The 18064-nt window shown below is 42.5% G+C and overlaps 1 protein-coding gene across 7 annotated transcripts in view; it reads right to left on the bottom strand.

Annotated features, from left to right (window-relative positions):
• Positions 1-929: 929 nt before the first annotated feature.
• LOC102295242 (forkhead box protein J3) overlaps positions 930-18064 on the bottom strand; it is an 82261-nt gene continuing 65126 nt past the window's right edge. For 5 of the 7 annotated variants that reach the window (XM_042228126.1, XM_042228127.1, XM_042228124.1 and 2 more), the window contains 5 exons: positions 15779-15907; positions 10861-14355; positions 3675-4109; positions 3425-3533; positions 930-2445 (listed from right to left, as the gene is read on the bottom strand). In XM_042228126.1, coding sequence (XP_042084060.1) covers positions 14237-14355; positions 15779-15907 — 248 coding nt within the window. In that variant the 3' untranslated portion in view covers positions 930-2445; positions 3425-3533; positions 3675-4109; positions 10861-14236. Of the gene's footprint in view, positions 2446-3424; positions 3534-3647; positions 4110-10860; positions 14356-15778; positions 15908-18064 lie in introns of all 7 variants that reach the window. The other 2 variants (XM_042228125.1, XM_042228128.1) reach the window with 2 other exon arrangements.

Below are 18064 nucleotides of genomic sequence, written 5' to 3'. Positions count from 1 at the left end.
TTGATTGGTGATCTTAACAGCTGCCTTCCCTGAGACATTCTGCTGCTGGATGACTGTTATAATGCTTCTAACATGTGTTCATCGGCACAAAGTTGGTGATTTAGATCTCTGTTATTTCTTTCTGTGTGTGTGAGTGCACATGATCAGGGCAGGGGCCCACCCAGGAAGTGACTCCACCTAGTAGCGATGTACAGAATTCTCCCTTGCTGAAGAAGAGAGCAGCTTCACAGCCACAGTCCATAGGGTCTCCATTTGCCCTTCTCAAAAGACTCCATTGTTCCCAGAAGTCTGAGGCAAGAGAGTGAGCTAAAGAGAGTTATGAAGTAGCCGTTGGGGCAGAGGCTGGGGTGGTGGGTGTTGGGCCGCTGCCTAAAACCACACGGAGGAGAGGTTGCCAGAGACAGAGCATCTCTGTGCGGCTCACAGCCTACTGTTGGAGCCTTGCCCCAGCTTAACAGCACCGTATGAAAAGCCCCGCAACACGGCACAAAAAACACACCTAACTGTCAGAGGGCTCAACAGACCCAATGATTCAAGGCCATATGGTACTCCATATTTGGTTCTGTTTGTGTGCTTGCTAATAGGGGCTGTTTTTTTCTTTTTTCTTTTTGAAAATCTGAAGCATTACTTGAACGGGCCAATCACAGTGGGCAGTTGGACACTGCCCCCGGGGAGGGTCGTTAATAACGTTGGCATTTTGAATGTGGAAACAGAAAATAAGTGTCATGTGATTTTAACTGTCGCAAGTATTTTTCCAAGTTAAGAGTGGATAAAGCTCTGATAAAGAGTAAATTCACTCGGAGGCGTTTCCAAGCCCTCTATATGATCATCTGCAACTGATAGGATCCGAACGGGACAATAAACAGAAAAGAGATATTTTCCAAAGACAAAGGGCAGCTTTTAGAGAATAATTTAGTACAAAAAAATACTGTGTTTTAAATTTTTTTTATTGAAACAGTATGACCAAAAGCACTGCAATTAAATAAACGTTTTGAACGAATCAGACGGCACAAATTAAAGACTCAGAAGTGATAATATGCAGCAAAGCAGAAGGGGTGGGTGGGACGGGGGACATGTATCGTTGCAAACATTTGCAGTGTCTGAAGCTTGTTCATTAAATATTACACCACTCATTCAGTGCACATATTAAATACGTTTTTAAAGCAAGCAGGGGTAAGCCGAGACGTCATTATTTGTACATCCATGTGACACACTCTTGCAAAAAAAAAAAAAAAAAAAGGCATAACTGCCAAACACTTTGCACTAAAACAAAGTTCAATTATAAATTGTCATCCTATGCATGTGATCTAGGGTCAGGTCAACTGAAAAGACTGGATGGCTGTTCTGGTATTAACAGAAGCACTGTCAAGACAATGTCACTGCTATGTCTGATAACCAAATGTGCGAGCCTTTATAAGCCAACGGGCCAAGTTGTTTGTTTTGGAATGGGTATCAGTTTAAAAGTACATTCAATTCACATTTTTAATGCACTTCCAAAAAAAAATAAAAAAATCCTCTTAGCTAGCTAGAGAATACCAGAGACAGTGGCACAAACCCTTCTGCTAAATTTCACAGATATGTATTAGGTTTTTATATGTAAGTGTTAAACTGGGCAGAATGTCACGTTACTCTTGCAAACGAGGGGTGTCTTTTCGTGTCTGATGACCCTCAGAGCTCACCAGGGCCAGAAGCTTCATCCAGTTGGCCAACCTATTAGGGGCTGCATGACAGCATACTCTATACCGGTGCTCGTGGGTGCTTTAGCCACAACAATAGCCTAAGGCTGCCTGTACATAGTGTACTGCATATTCCATAATATTAAATGCCTAGCCTATGCGAGTGCAACATATGAGAGTAACTGAATGCAGTATAGTCTTTGTCTAGCACTGTATATACATCCAGCAAAATTGGCAACATTATTTCTTGTTTTCTTTCCTAATCCCAGCCTCCTTATGTCTTTGATTTGTAAGTATTTCTAATTTTTATGTCATTTTTCTTTCTTGGTATTAATCTAAGTCAGTCACTAAATCGCTTATGTGGAGGACTTACCCCTGTCTTGTCTTTTTTCTACAAAATGCATTTGAAAAGCCTGAAATTCTTCCTGACATCCTGTTGTCACCTTGTTTTGTTCTCTTTAACAGCTCCTCGGGATCAGGAAGTTTGCAGGGGCAGGTGAGGATTTTGGCTCGTGTACCCCTCTTGTCTCACATACATGCAATATATACATTAAAAAAATAAACCCCCCACCCTCCCCACTCCGTGCCCCGTGCCCCGTGCCCCTCGCCCCTCGCTTTTGTTAACACAGTCCAGAGAGCTGGTTAGGTTTGCTTAGTTCTGGCATCGCGTGCTTGTTTTTAATAATCAGAAATGACGTCACAGTTCAGTAGTTCAGAATTTCCAGAACTTCGCACGGTCCCGCTGCTTTGTAGGGTTTTTCCTCAAGGTCTGTGGGATACAAAGAGAGATCCGGTCAGAGATGGAAAAGATTTTTTTTATATGATTGGCAGTTAGGGTTTATATTATTTTAAAGTTAATTCATCAGGGGACTTGTTAAGTAAAATTAGATGGTGAACAAAGCTGGATTTTATGCATAATTCATAGATTACGCAGCTTCAAAAGTTGAATGAGTTAAAAAAAATACACAATTTTCAATTTCTGTGAAAAAGTTTTTTTGTGTTTTTTTTCATTTCAAACGGAACAATAACTAAAGAAAATCTGATTATTGGTTAACTTATTAAAAAAAACAAACAGATGGCGATTGCTCTGGTTAGCAACCCTGTTTCTAATGTACAAAGCCCCTGTGTTTCTAGGGATCAAATCAAGTTGTTAACACAAAACCCCTCTAGCTGACGGCCATGGGCCATGTAGACCGATACTAAGTCAATAAACAAGCTCATTTTAAGGCCACTTGTCACCATGAATGCTGGATTTTCCACCTAGAAGCATGGGACTCTATGTCAGCAGACAGAGGAACAACTATGGAGCCTTGTCAGTAGCTCTTGGGAAAAAGACGGCTGTAAATAGGTGTGTGAGGGGTTAAAATGATTAGCTGAAGGGGTAAAATAGAAAACTTTACAAAGACCATAACACTCTGCTTTCTGCCAGGCTTTTTGTTCCTTGCAGACCTGTGACACAAAAATTCGCCATCATTATTAGCAGTAATTATCATCATATGTTCACAGGGGACAGAAAACTGTCACTTCATATGGACTTGATTTACTTTCAGGAAGGAACGTCTGTGTTCACATGTGCTCAGGAACAATTTTGATTGAAATGCTGGTTTGGGAGAATTCGTAGTCACCTTTTCTTTCCTATGTGACTTCATTCTTGGATGGCTCAGTGATGACTCAGTGCCCAACATCTATGTAACACTGCCATGGATTTAATCTTTGTGCTTATGTACATGCGGTAGTGAGTTACTTACGAGTATTCGCCCATCCTCTTCAAGACAACAATCACCACTGCTGTGATGACAGCCACTGCCAGCAGGGCGCCGACTACAATGCCCACAATCTGTCCAGAGCTCAGGGCCTCTGTTAGATGAGAGTTAGTGCATTTAGATCCATAGTTAATATATTTAAACAGCAATGGTTATTAAGTGTATGTTAGACTTATTAAGTGTCACCATTATATCTATTCAAACTGACCTCTCCTTTCTCCCACACTTTCCTCACCTTCTGTGTCCTCCTCAATGATCAGGTCAGTGGTTTCTGTCCCAACAGGGCCCACTCTCTCAGCAGTGCCCTCTGTGTCAGCAGGGATCACTGTCCCAGTAGGGCCCATTGTCTCAGTGAGGTCGTCTGTTTGGGACTCACTGAGTACTTGCTCAGTGGACGATGTGGTCTCCTCAGACGTATATTCAGCGTATTGGGTAGGTGTATTGGGAGCTTCTGTTTCATTGACTAGGGCTTCAGTTGTAGGCACAGGCACACTCATATGGTCATTGAAAACGTGTGTTGTAATTTCGAAATGGGCCGTAGTTGGTACAGATGGAGGATGACCGGTGACAACAGTGGTAGAATTAGCCTTTAAAGCAACACCAGGTGTGTCTTCTCCTTCTGTAATGACCACAGATGAAGAGTGAAGTTCTGTAGGGTCTGTAATTGGATCTGGGGGGAGGAAATAAGAAATATAAGATCACAAACAGGCCAAACATTCAAGGCAGAAAGCTGTTTAACCCAAGCTTCCCAGGTCACAGGTTTCCATCTATCAAAATTTGTTTTTTCACTATCACAGAGTGCTTTCTCGATGGGTCATTTTTGGCTTTCTCCCTGTGATATCGATGTCTCTGCTGATTTCTTTCATTTAACTGTGAAAATCTCCCAGTATTCAAAACTCATCAAATTATAATTTATTTTGTTTTTTTTTAATTTAGATCTTTTTCCAGTTAAGTTAAAAGTAAGTTCAAGTTTGAAAAACAAGAAAGGATGTTTTTGGTGCAGCTGGGTAAAATGCACCCAGGTACTGGGGTTGTACTGCTAATGCAATTCCACCTGATCACGAACTTTTCAGTGATGAAAAACGACATGTTACAGATGTCGCTTTGAATACTAACAGATAAACATCTGGCTTTTGTTAACACTGAGTATTAGCCTGATGGACCCTAGCATTAAATATTCAGGACGGGTGATTTTAAAACCGTGATCGTGCACTTAAAAGAACCCTGACACATTTTTGAGACTGATATTGATATTTGATCATTTAAAAACTCCAGTCAATATTTCTTTCTTTGAGAAGACACACACAAAACATAAGCAGGTTTCCCTAACATGTATTATCTCTGCAGTTATTTAAGAGTGCTTACTAAGATAATATCACAATTCAGTTGAAAAATAATCTTGTTTTACAGTTTCAGCAAGTTGAGTAAATTACTCGTTTACGCTCTGACAGGCTCTGCGTGGATCAGCTGGTTGTGCGCACCAAACATGGGGCGCAAAGGGAAGTTGAAGCATGCCCTCTGATGGACAAACTGTGCAACATCAACACTCATGTTTGAAGGGTGTTTCTCATGTCACTTGCTTTCATTTACTGGCCGATTATAAATGCAAATACCGACATATCGGTATCTATGTTATAATACCTTCATCATTAACCTGTGCATTAGTACATATCCAACACTCAGCAAGATGATAGCTCAAGTAAAAGTGGACATTAAATGTTGTTTGTTTAAGCTCTGTTTTCTTTGTAACTTCAGAGCACAGTTGATTGGCATGTTCATGCCGTGGAAGTTTGAAAGGCCATTGTTGTTTCAACCAAATTCTTGTTTGACATAATTCAGCAATGTTTCAGTTCAATCGTCCTATCTGTAGCCTTTCACTTTATCATTGTTAGCTAAAAAAAAGAAAAAAAATACCCGGTCTAAGACAATGACGAACTTTATCGTTGTGAGTCAAAATGCGAAGTTTATAACAATACCAGTAAATAAAAGGACAATAGATCTGTCTCAGTCTGTGGGGATGGGTGAAAATGTGAAAAATAAACAGCGTTAATGTTTAGACGCTTCACTCACAACATGATGTCATTACTTGACCTTTCCCCCTTCTCACACTCCTCGTCTGTCTCATACAGGTTCTCCCATCATCAGCACTGTATCAGCATGCACACCCAACCCATTGACTTCATATAATATGCATCAACCCTCTGTTCCCCCTCCCCATCCCTCTATCCGGTCTTCAGGGCCTCATGTTTGCGAACTTGCATGCCACATGCTCTGACTTATTTCCTGTGGAGGGAGCCACTGCCGCATGTGTAAGCAGAGCGCAGGCAGGCTTGTTAACCATCAGACACTTAATCCGTGCAGTCACAGGAGGGTGGGGTCACAGGGAGAAAGCATGAAAGTTTCTTTGAAAAGGTAAAAAAAAAAAAGACGATATGCAGTTTAAAACATCTGAGTTCATTTGTATTTCTGTAGTTTCATATGTTTTCTTGACTGATGTTTAATATCTAAAACGCACTTTGTCAGAGCTCAGAAGACCATCTGTGTCATGGTAGTCTCTTATTTTGTCCCATCTGTAAAAAACATGTATTTAGCGTTTATTTTGCCTCTTTCATGAGGGTCTGGACCACGAGCCGGCCTGGGCTCAACATGATCATTTCCCACCAATAACCAGAGCTCCATCTCCCCACGTTCAACATCCTCCCAGCCACAAATGAAACTCTAGCCTGGACAGCACCGTTTCAAAATTAAGGAGGTAGATTTCAGCGTGGCACCAAAATTACAGTCTGCGCCTAACTTTCCACTGACAAGCTGCTGGCCTGAAGTTGCGCCTTTTTCTTTGGAAAAAAAAAAACCCGATTAAAAGCTATTCATCGCACAAAGCCTCCTTACTGCAGAGAGCAAAAATGAGCTTCTGTGCGAGTCTTCCAAACTTAGCTCCTGACATCATGCTCTCTCCAGCTCCGTTTTTGTCCAGTTCTTCTAAATACCTGAAATAATAGAGAATGCTTTACCCAGGGTAAAAATAACTCTTGAATGGCTGGGGTTAGTCTACCAACCGGTGCAGCACTGTGCTGCCTGGTGTGTTCATTAGCAACAGGCGGGGGTAAATATAACAAAACATTTGTTCCCACTGAGGAAGACTATTGAGAAGGGGGTTTACTAATGGCGACTCAGACTGTTTGTTTGGAACGTCTGTAAGCGATGATAAAATGGTCTGTGCTCCACTGAGCGTGGCTCTGTGCTACGTGTAATCACTCCCTCATTCTCCACTACCAATTGTTTCATTATGTGTACAGTTCCCACAATTAGCTCTGAGTAGTATTTCCTCCCCACCGCGCTAGCCCTTCTGGGTTAATGCAGCTGCATTAGTGAGTAACACAGTGACTTTTAACGGCTTACATACACTCCCCCCTCCTCTCCTTTTAATCTACTTCTTCCCTATCGTCGTCTTCATAAACCAGACTCCCTGAGGATAGGTTTGTTGCTGATGAAACCGCTGAGAAGGCTGAATCCTTGGAGAGAAAGAGAAGGGGGGAGAGAAAGCAGCAAGGGTGGAGGGGGAGCTCTGAGGGAATGGCATGTTTCAAAAGTGAGACGCCAGGGAGCACCCCGTGTCCCGTCTAGAGTGCTTGATTTCACTGTGAACATGGTGTGTCCGCTTATAGCAAGATGCATTGCGTGTGTGCAACACATAGGTGAGCTTGTGTTCATCCTCAGTGGGCAAATGGACAGACCTAGAACAGGAAGCCTGACGCTGCTACAGTTTCTACAACTAGTTTTAGTCTGACTCTCAGTCAGTTAAACGATGACTGCAAAGTTGGATGCTTTGCTTTTTCTTGCGAGTTTCAGTGTTTGATTTAATTTTGACTTTTTTTTTTCCTTTTTAATTTAGTTACGTTTCAGTTAGTTTCCAGAGCTGCTCTGGTTATTTCAGTTCAGTGTTTATCATTCTGAACATGTTTACCTTTAGTTTCGTTTTTATTACTTTCAGGGTCAGTTTTAGTCGGTTTTTATTGTTGCGTGGAGGGCATATGCCAGTGGCAGAGTTTCTGCAAATCATTATAGGTATTACTTTAAAACAGAACTTTTCGAAAGCAGTTGACTCACAGTCTTGTAAACATCCAAACCCTCGAAAAACACCTCCATCAGCCCCTCATCAGGCAAGCTGTAATAACAAATTTTACCAAACTGACAAAGAGTTACACTAAGGATATTTATTCAATCTATATATAATTTAAATTTTAAGGTAAAAAAAATAACTCCAGTTAGTTTTCATTAAATAACTAAACTTTTTTTGGAAGCAGTTTTCTTTTCTTTTCAAACCTTCTTCATCATTGCATCGGTTTTCATGTCAAGCATGCTTGAAACATCATCCAGCGCCCCGAAAACCTTCATTCACCCAGTGAGGGTTAACATTTCGCCCGTGTTTGTGTGCATGTATGTGAACTTGTGCATTAAAGGGTTAACTTGGAGTAAAAAAAACACAATTATTACTTAGTAAAACATAAGCTTACATTAATAAATTATTTTGGTCCACCATGGTATTTTGTTCCCACATTTCCACTAAAAAACTGTAAGTGACGCAGAAAATAAAAAAACAGGACAGGGAGGGCGAGGTGAAGAAAAGGGCTGAGTGAAAAGGGGAAGTTCACTCCTTTCTGATATAAATTAAAGAGAAAAAACAAAAGAGTGATGGAGGGACACAATAATATACAGCCAGAGACAGCAAAGGTGGGAGTACAGGCTTCCATTCATTATTATCACAATTAGCTGTCACTTAAGCCCCCTGTATGCACGTGTGTGTGTGTGTGTGTGTGTGTGTGTGCACGTAAGTTGCTAATTCACAGTCCTGTGTGGGACAGAAAAGATCAGTGCACGAGATGTGAGGGAGTGTGTTCATCTTCGAATCTCAGGAATGTTTTTCGTGGTGTTTAGGGAGTAAAATGTGAGCGATACAGACGCCCTCCCCATCTCACCACACCAACATGAGATGTCACATGACGTACACTCCCCTGCGAAACTAGTGGGAGTCATCTCTAAAAACACCGGGCCGTGCCATGCAGTGCACGCTGGGGACTTTTTGAAGCAAGAGTGGAATATTCTCAGCCGGCCTTATCGCAGATGCAACACAATGTGCGTTGAATGTGTGTCCACATTCATTTTATAGCCACTCGTGTTTTTCTCCTCCCACTCTAACTCAGATAAAAAAGACATGCAGCAGGTCCCATCTGGACTCTATCACCAGGGGCAGAAATTGGCACTACATCAAGTTGGCCTTTAATCTCGGGCATTACAGTTTCTCACTACATTGCCACAGCACAATGAACCGGAACAGGCGTGATGTTAAACGAAGGGAACACAAATAAACAAGTTACGGTGCATTATCATGCTGAACATCCAGGCTTGCATTTCCTTTCTCATGTTTTCCATGTCTCACAGAGGAAGTGCAAGGCTGGCATTTGTGCCTTTTTACTTGTTGAGGATATGCACATAAATCTTGGTGTTTTTTCTAATCTTTTTGGAGCTGCTACTGTCTCAGTTTCGTCAGGATAAGGGCTTGGTCTGGGATAAAACAGTCTCCACCTCCCCTTTCCTTAAACAGATGAATCTTTCTCCTTAGGGAAATTTTTGGAAGTATGGAAGTATTTTATTTTTATTTTTATTTTTTTTTACTTTTTATTTTTTTTTTTACATTTTTTCTTCTCCTAATTAGATTCAGTTGGTGTGAGAAGTCCTCGGACCTCGTGGTCTTTCCTTACGCGCGTGTGTCTCATACTTGGAACAGGAGCGCAACATTTGGGTCATTTCTTCAAGCGGGCTCGGACAAAGGGCATTAACCTCTTCCTTTGGCGGCCAGATGTGAATGGGATGTTACTGGCCAAGCAACTGCAGACAAAACTCATAAGAAGGAGACGAGGGGAGGGGCGGAGGGAGTAGCAGCGAGAGGGCGGTGGTGGATGATTGTACAGGATGGAGATGGGAGTTAGAAAGGCTCCATTTGTGAGGTATGAGTGGGGAATGACTGATTTCCTTTGTATTCTTAACAAGAACAGGGAAGACTTTCTGAAAACTTCAGCAGTTTCTTCCTCAGTTAAAAAAGCAAACCCCGCCATAAAACGGGAGAGACACACAGACCAGGAAAAGGTTGTCGTGTAACAATAGACCCATCGCTTTTTGTGCATCCTGTGTTCCCCCAAATCTGAGGGTTACACTCATGAACCTGGAAGAGAGAGAGCTTGAGAAAGCTGAAGGGCTGTTAAGAGACGGTGGTGGTTGGGGGGTGGAGAAGGAAGGGGTTATTTTAAGTGGTAAAGTTTGCAACCCCACCAAAGATGGGTAAATGCCAAGGGCTGGTGTGCTGTACATGCTAACAACACATGAGTAAAAGAGGGTGGGGCAGCTCTCAAAGTTCATCACGTCTCTTGCTCCTCTCTCATCCATTTGACCCTCTTAAATATAGAGCCTCCCACTATTAATACACCCACATAGACACAAAACGGCCCTGCCCTGCCCTGCACTTTCCTCGGGCTTCAGCCACAACTACTGGGCAGAGAGTGGCTGGTCAAGGCAAAAGAAGAAAGCAAGGCAAAGAAAGACAGAAAGTTAAATGATACATGCTGTGAGAGCGACTGGAGACAAAGCACAGATGAAGGGGGGAGAAGAAAAACAGAGGGAAAAAGGAGAAAACAAAATCAAGTGCAGCAAGAGAGAAATAGGAGAATCAGGAGTAAAACGAGAGGAAGCACAGGATAGGCTTTCGGATAAATATGTACGGTGTATGTTACAGTTTACAGCCCCCCCCCCCCTGCACATGACCACAGTTTTTGGGACGCTTCCAAAGGATATTGCTTTCTTCTCTTTTGGCTGTGCCAAGAAAACTACAGACACGAGGCACCAGAGCTTCTTGCTATTACATCATATATTTTTTTTCCCCCCATGCTTGCAAAAAAAAGAAAAAAAGAAAAAAGGAGACAACAGTGACAGCGAGGGAAAAATACAGCAAAGCAGGATGAGGTAATTTGTTAAAATGAACACGGAGCATTCATATGAGCTGATCCCTCTTTGTTAAATTAACACTTTCGCTTTTCCAATCACTGATCTTTGGCCAAGTTTGGTGGATTAACCGCAGATGCTAGAAGAAATATTCTTATTATTACACAAAAAAAGATTTAAAATGTGAGTACGTGTTTAACACTTGTGTATTTGCGTGTAAACAAACAATCGCATTAACTTATTAATGAATACAAATGAAACCTGGACCATTTCCCCCCTTATGAATCCAGCCTGCAAAGTGTTATTGTTCAATCGGCAGGGATTAAAGCAGACAAAGAGAAGTGTGGTGAGGGCACATGGAGGCAGAGGGAGAGAGAGAGGACATAGTGTGCTAACAGTAGGATGGTGATAGCTGAGAGTTCACTTACTTGCACTTGTGAAGGCGCACAAAAGGCCAACAAGGGCCGACAGGAGCAGCAGCTGAACTTTCATTGTGTCAAAAAAAACTCTTCTCCGCTCTTCTCGCCAGTCAAAACCCACAGAGACGTCCCCAGGGGCACAACACCGGAGACCTAACACACACCAACCGGCGTCTACGGTAGTAAAATGTTGAGGGACCCAAAAAAGGTCAAGAATGAAAATAAAGTCTTTGGCCGGAGGAAGTTTGGGAAAGCGGTGGGCTGAGATCCTTTCAACTTGTGGAGGTGAATGTGAACAGACTCGGGCTGGTCGGCGTGGAGGAAGAGAAAGAAAGAGTGGTGGAGGGATGCAGACAGGACAAGAGAAAGAGAGGAGAGATCTGGCCACTTTGGGTGAGTGCAGAGAGAGAGAGAGAGGGAGGAATGGCACACGGCAGGAAGGAGAGAGAAAAGAGGGTGCATGTGAGTGGCTGAGAGTGGAGGAGGGGTGCTGGTACTGGTTGTGGTGGCGGTGGGCTGGGCGGGCTGAGGAGCAAGGGGCAGGTTGGATTGGGAGGAGGGTGTCTGGATAGGGGCAGTAAGGTGGTTTGAGCCCTCGTGGCCCAGCCCCATGTAAACCTCCTCTTGGTCCACAGCCAGCAGTACTCCTGTTTGCAAACCCTGCAATATCAGCAGCATGCACACACTCACACATGCCAACACATGCACTAGGTGATACAGATAAATACACACTTATTTATCTAGACAAGACAGGCACACTAAACTGCAACCGGCTGTCTTTTACAATTAGAAAGCTAAAGCAACAAACTTTCCACATGAATGAATGGAAGAGATGTAAACAGAGGTTTGGGTTGTTTCAAATAATCCTTAATCACAGGAGTTAGGAGCCAAATCTTTGGATTGACTAGATACTACCTGTCAAATATTTAAAAGGATTTAAATAAATATGAGCAAACACCTGGAATTCATTTGTGCTGATCTTCTAAAACATCAGTTTTGCTCTATTTATAAAGAAAGTGGCAGTGTACATGGGTGGCTGATAGACAGCGGGAGGAAAGAGCGCTTTCTGGACCGCTTTCCAATGAAAAGAGGCCATAAATACAGTTAGAACACTGTGTGACGGTGTGTCGCAGGCAAGCATGGGTGGTCTGCCTAGTTTACATGCAGAGGAGGGCAAACAAACGGTCGCCCGGCGCTAGGCTGACACCTGTTGGACAACAAGCTGCGAGGGCCAAAACAGCACAAATAGGCTCAAACTAAAAACTCAGAAGCCACTGTCACATCTTCCTGCACAGCACAGCAACATGCACACAGCATTATTTCAAGATTTCAAACATGCAAACAGCTGATAAAATAACGGTAGCAGATGCAAGGTTATTGCAGTAAAAATGGTCAATGACATTTTAATAAACACATAAACAGATTTCAACCGCTGAACCGCCATACATACACAGGTTACTTATGACACACAAAAATGCCAACGTTTTTTTTTCCTTCTTTAAATCACCTATTTACATTATACTCAAGCTATGTACATAATGTTTCTCCTGGAAGAGAAATAACAAAATACCCATCTCCATTTGCCATTTCCTTCTTTTTTTTCAGTCTGCATTTTTCCAGGGCAAACAGAGAAGTGACATACTGTTATTTACAAGGACAATTACACGCAGACATACAAGATATATATATATATATATATATATGCTGGTCACGGTAATACAGCATTTAATGGCAATAATAAAGAGTATTTATCTTGTTTTTTGTGTTTTTTTTTAAACATTACCTTGTTTAGACCACCTGAACGATCACTGAGATCTTCCAAAAGAGCAAAAAAAAAGCAAAAAAAAGCACTTTAAGGTCTAATATTTCACCGTGGAAAATAGGAGACCTTAAAGTGTGAATACAATGAAATTCACTTGTTTCCCATGTGTGTTTTCTTTCTTTTCTTTTTTTTGAGCCATATAAAGCTAAAGGAAACTGGAGAGGACTATACACACACCTGTACATACACAAAATTAACATTAACAACAAAAGCAAAACAAAACAAATGATGTTGAGCATCTTGTTTGATCTTTACTTAGACAAAGCATTAAAATTCTCCCGGTTATCATTTATTTTAGTCTAGATGCTATCAAACTTGTTGCTGTGCAAAAAACTGCTCGCCTTTTCCCAAATGAGGCATGTTAGAAATCAAGACCGAGCTGATCCGCAGGGTCATAAATGATGTGCGCTTTTGCCTCCCCTTCAGTTTTATCTCTGAAAACTATATAAGTTAATGCTGAGTCACGCGACGGTCTGATTTTCTTTTTGATCAGTGACGTATATTGGCTCGACTAAAAGGCTCATTCTGTTACTCAGCTTATTACAGCTGACAAATGAAGACTTTTATCCATTTGACCAGAGTCCTGGGCAACGCTAACATTTAGCCAACAGGATTTGAACACTGACAGCACTACACGACACACAGTTAACCTCACATTTAGGAGATGTAAAGGGCAGAGGTGCGAAGACATATGTGGACATAACACCCTGAGAACATGACACACTAACCTGCTGTTGAAAGCGCATACTGATGACAAGTTTGCGATAAAATAGGCAGAAGAAGTTTACAGCTAGTGTCCTGTATGACAGAAAAAAGATAGAGGAGGAACAATTTGTGATAGATGGATAGAAGCTAAAAATACCTGTTTTAACCAGCAGGTGGTGCCCCGACTCATGATTTAGGTTGAAACGTCCTTAATTTTGTCCCCAAACTATTATCCTTCTCACCACATATGTAAAGTAACAACGAGCAAAGCAATGCTACAGTGAAGAAAGGATGAAATGTCTGGATTTGCTCAGTGTGTGCAAAAAATAAAACAAATTTGATGGTTTTCTTAAGACAGTTTGGGGAGAGGACATCTTTTTTGTTCATTCCAGTCACAGGCTGGGAAACGTTGTAGTTCACGGGACACGAGCTGCAGCGGGATGCACATTTAAGAGAAAGAAAGCAATTCAAAGAAGAACTGACAACACTTTGGCGACTTGCAACCCTGTTGGCACAACGGGGACACAACGAGAGACAATTCGGAGCGTTGTCGCTTTGGACGAAACGTGTTTACGTCTTGGCTTCGTTCGACACAGTCTCAGTCTGTCCCATCTCCATTTTTCCATGATTGTCTTTAGATTTAATAGACCGCTTTTATCAGAAAAAAAAAGGCCAGCGTGTTTAGAAAAATCACTTCCCATCTTGTTTTCTGTTGGATTGTCTTCTGTTTTGTTACACAGGCGAAAGGAGCAGGTCAGTCAGTTTCGTACCTTATGTCACTATCATCACACTTTGCCTGCATCTCCTTATTAATTTCAAGTCTTTTCCTTCGTCGCTCCCTTTGACTGACGGCTCAGTCTAGACGATGGAGTCCCAGTCAAAATCATCCTGGATGTCGTCGGCAGCGAGCATGCGCCTCACCTGAAAGTGTCCCGGAGGCAGCGTGTGTTGCTGCTGGCTCAGCTGGCTGTGATGACCTGGATGTATAAGAAGATGATAATTACATCTGAATTATTTCTTTTTAAATATGTGAGTAGGACAAAGAACAGCTGAAACTAAAAGTGTCTAAAACACAGCTAAAATATAGGAAAAACAAGAAAAAGTCAAAAACAGAGAAATATACTGTCAGCACATTACACCACGTCTTAAAGTGCCCTAAATAACAGGTGATCATGACATGGTGACTCATATTAGTGAGTCACTGCAATGAATTTTAATGGTTACTTTGAAACTAAAATGCATATTGGATACTATAAAAACGCTCAGTGTATCTTAAGAAAATTATAAAATTAATGTATCAGAGAGGTGTTGATGCAACTTTATGACGAGATACTTCAGTATGTGGCAGCACTGTGCTGCATTAAGTGCCTTCACAACAATATTCTGAGCTACAAATGGATCATTTTCTGGGGAATTAAAGAAAATTTATACTAGTTTTTCTACTGGTTCACTTCATTAGTACTCGGTTAGACCACCTTCTGCCTTCAGAGCTGGCTTAATTCTTTATGGCATGGACTCAACAAGGTGCTGAAAACATTCCTCATAGATTCTGGTCCAAAGTGACAAGACAGCATCATACAGTTGCTTCAAATCCTGCAGCTGCACATCCGTTTAAGTACAGTGAGCTCATGGTCGCATTCAAGAAATCAGTTAGGAAGACTATGGTGATAAAATAATGCTCACTTGTTGCTAAGATTCACAAGTATGCCAATAAAATATCCTGAACACTAATGCACTCCATCACCACCAGCCCCTACCACTGATACAAGGCAGGATGGATCGATTTTGACCATCCAACTGTTCCAGAAAAAAACTCATTGTAGGACGTATAGGAGTGGGAACTGCTGTGGTCATCTCTTGCTGCGCCCTCAGAGATGCAAAACTTGGTTGTACCGAGTGGTTATTTAAGTTACTGTTGCCTTCCTATCAGCTTGAAGCAGTCGGACCATTCTCCTCTGACCTCTGGTGTGACCAAGGGATAGACAGAGGATATTTTTTTCTTTTTCAGACCATCCTCTGTAAACTCTCAAGATGGTTTCATGGGAACATCCAAAAAGATCAGGAGATCCTCATCGACAACCACGCCACATCCAAAGTCACCTAAATCACCGCTCTCCTCCATTTCTGGTGCTCAGTTTAAACTTCAGCAGGTTGTGTTGAGTTGCTGATCTGTGATTGGCAGATTTTTAATTCTATCTCCTAACTTTATGAAGAGAAATACAACATTTGACTTTAGTTCAAGCTTCCCTATTTAATCAATCAGAAGTGTGTTATTCAGTTTTAAGTGTGCTATTGCCAAAAATCTCTATCTCTCTCTTGCTCACACACAAACACACACACACACACTGCCTCTGTGTAAGCCTCTATATACACCATGTATTTCTCCAGGCTCCTCCTGACCTGTTAAGAGAGCGATGGGAGAGTCACCTGTCATGGTGGGAGCAGTGTTGCTCATGGGAGGCATGTGAGGATATCCTGGTGGGCCCATCAGAGAAGAAAGGTTTTGTCTCGAGTCCATGTACATGTTCCCTGTGGGAGAATAGACAAAAGGGCAATGACTAACTGTCAGATTAGTATCCCGGCTTTCACACTACTCGTCTTTGCAGAACACAAGCTGTTATCATGGGCGCACACAATTTTATTGTCGTTTTATGCTAAGCCAGAGAAATCCAATAGATTCTGCTGCCACTCAGTGGATTTCCCTCTGGTGAAATATTCCCCCATCTTCATATCTTTACTTCAGTTGCCATTAAACTGACAGACTCCATAATTTTGCTGTAAATAGACAACGAGCCAACAATGACACAGCGAGCGGAGAGACTGGCAGTCAGCTGAGCTCCTGCCTCCATCCCGTCAACTAACAGCAGGAACCATTATTTTGCTAATGGAGAGTTTTTGGGGTTCCATATGTTATTTTAAGTTAACATACTTTTTTTCACGCTTTTCTTTTGACACATGAGTGGAGTCATCAGATAAAAATAAATAACAGCATTTTATTGTAATGTCTGTGAAGGTTCTCAGTCATCCAGGTCATCATAGTCAAAGGAGCTTGCAAAGAAAAGCGTCTGGACTTCTTTAAGTTGCTTGAAGACGTTTCACCTCTCATCCGAGAAGCTTCTTCAGTTCTAAGGTCAAATGGTGGAGAGTCCCAGATATAAACCTAGTGGGAGTACCCCCCACAGAGGGACAAAAGGACCCCCTGATGATCCTCTAATCGCCTGAGCCAAGGTGTGAAACTGGGTGTGGGTCCCAATCAGCCAGAGTTTCGGGTTGTTCATTGTGAAACCTGGCCCCACCTTATCATGCGAATTCCTGAGGTCAGATGGCCCAGGATGTGAGTGGGCGTTAAGGCGTCTGGGAAGGGATCTCAAAACTGGATTATAGATGGCAGAGAGTTGGTGTCGTAAACCCCCGCCTCTGTTCAAAGATGGTCGCTCACAGTGGACATAGATGGCTTCTTTCACTCCTCTTTCAAACCATCTGTCCTCTCTGTCCAAAATGTGAACATTGGCATCCTCGAAAGAGTGCCTTTATCCTTAAGATGCAGATGGACTGCTGAGTCTTGTCCTGTGGAGGTGGCTCTTCTGTGTTGTGCCATGCGCTTGTGAAGTGGCTGTTTGGTCTCTCCAATGTAGAGGTCTGGGCATTCCTCGCTGCACTGTACAGCATACACCACATTGTTAAGTCTGTGTTTTGGCGTTTTGTCTTTCGGGTGAACCAGTTTTTGTCTGAGTGTGTTGCTGGGTCTGAAATGCACCGGGATGTCATGCTTGGAGAAAACTCTCCTGAGTTTTTCTGATACACCGGCTACATAGGGGATGACAATGTTGTTGCGTCTGTCCTTCTTATCCTCCCTCGCTGGTGTCTGGTCTTCTTTTCTGTGCCTCTTTGCTGACTTTAAGAACGCCCATTTAGGATAGCCGCACGTTTTGAGTGCTTCCTTTACATGTGTGTGTTCCTTCTTTTTTCCTTCAGGCTTAGAGGGAACATGTTCTGCCCGGTGGTGTAGGGTCCTAATTACTCCAAGTTTGTGTTCCAAAGGGTGATGGGAGTCAAAGAGGAGGTACTGGTCCGTGTGTGTGGGCTTCCGGTAAACTTCGATGTTGAGGTTGCCGTTCTCTTCAATGTGCACAGCGCAGTCCAGGAAAGGCAAACAGTTGTCCTTTGTGTCTTCCCTGGTGAACTTGATGTTTTTATCCACAGCGTTAATGTGCGCAGTGAAGGATTCCACTTCTTGTGTCTTGATTTTGACCCAGGTGTCGTCCACATATCTGTACCAGTGGCTGGGTACTCTTCCTTTGAAAGAGCCAAGAGCCTTCCTTTCCACTTCCTCCATGTAAAGGTTGGCTACAATAGGTGACACGGGGGAGCCCATGGCACAGCCATGTTTTTGTCTGTAAAAGCCTTCGTTGTATTTGAAATATGTAGTGGTGAGGCAGAGGTCTAACAGTGTGCAGATCTGATCGGGTGTGAAGTTGGTCCTGTCCTCCAAGGAGCTGTCTTCTTGTAGTCGTTTTCTGACAGTCTCCACGGCCTCCGTGGTGGGTATGCAAGTGAAGAGAGAGACTACATCAAAGGACACCATGGTTTCATCTGGATCCAGGGTAAGTTTCTGGACCTTGTCGGTGAAGTCGGTGGAGTTCTTGATGTGGTGTGGGGTGTTCCCCACGAGAGGAGCAAGGATGG

Source organism: Haplochromis burtoni, unplaced genomic scaffold (genome assembly GCF_018398535.1).
Source record: "Haplochromis burtoni strain Fernald_Lab_line unplaced genomic scaffold, NCSU_Asbu1 Contig_306, whole genome shotgun sequence".
NCBI classification, from domain to species: Eukaryota; Metazoa; Chordata; class Actinopteri; order Cichliformes; family Cichlidae; genus Haplochromis; species Haplochromis burtoni.
Note: the sequence above shows the minus strand (reverse complement) of the source record. Positions and strands in the feature narration are given on the sequence as shown.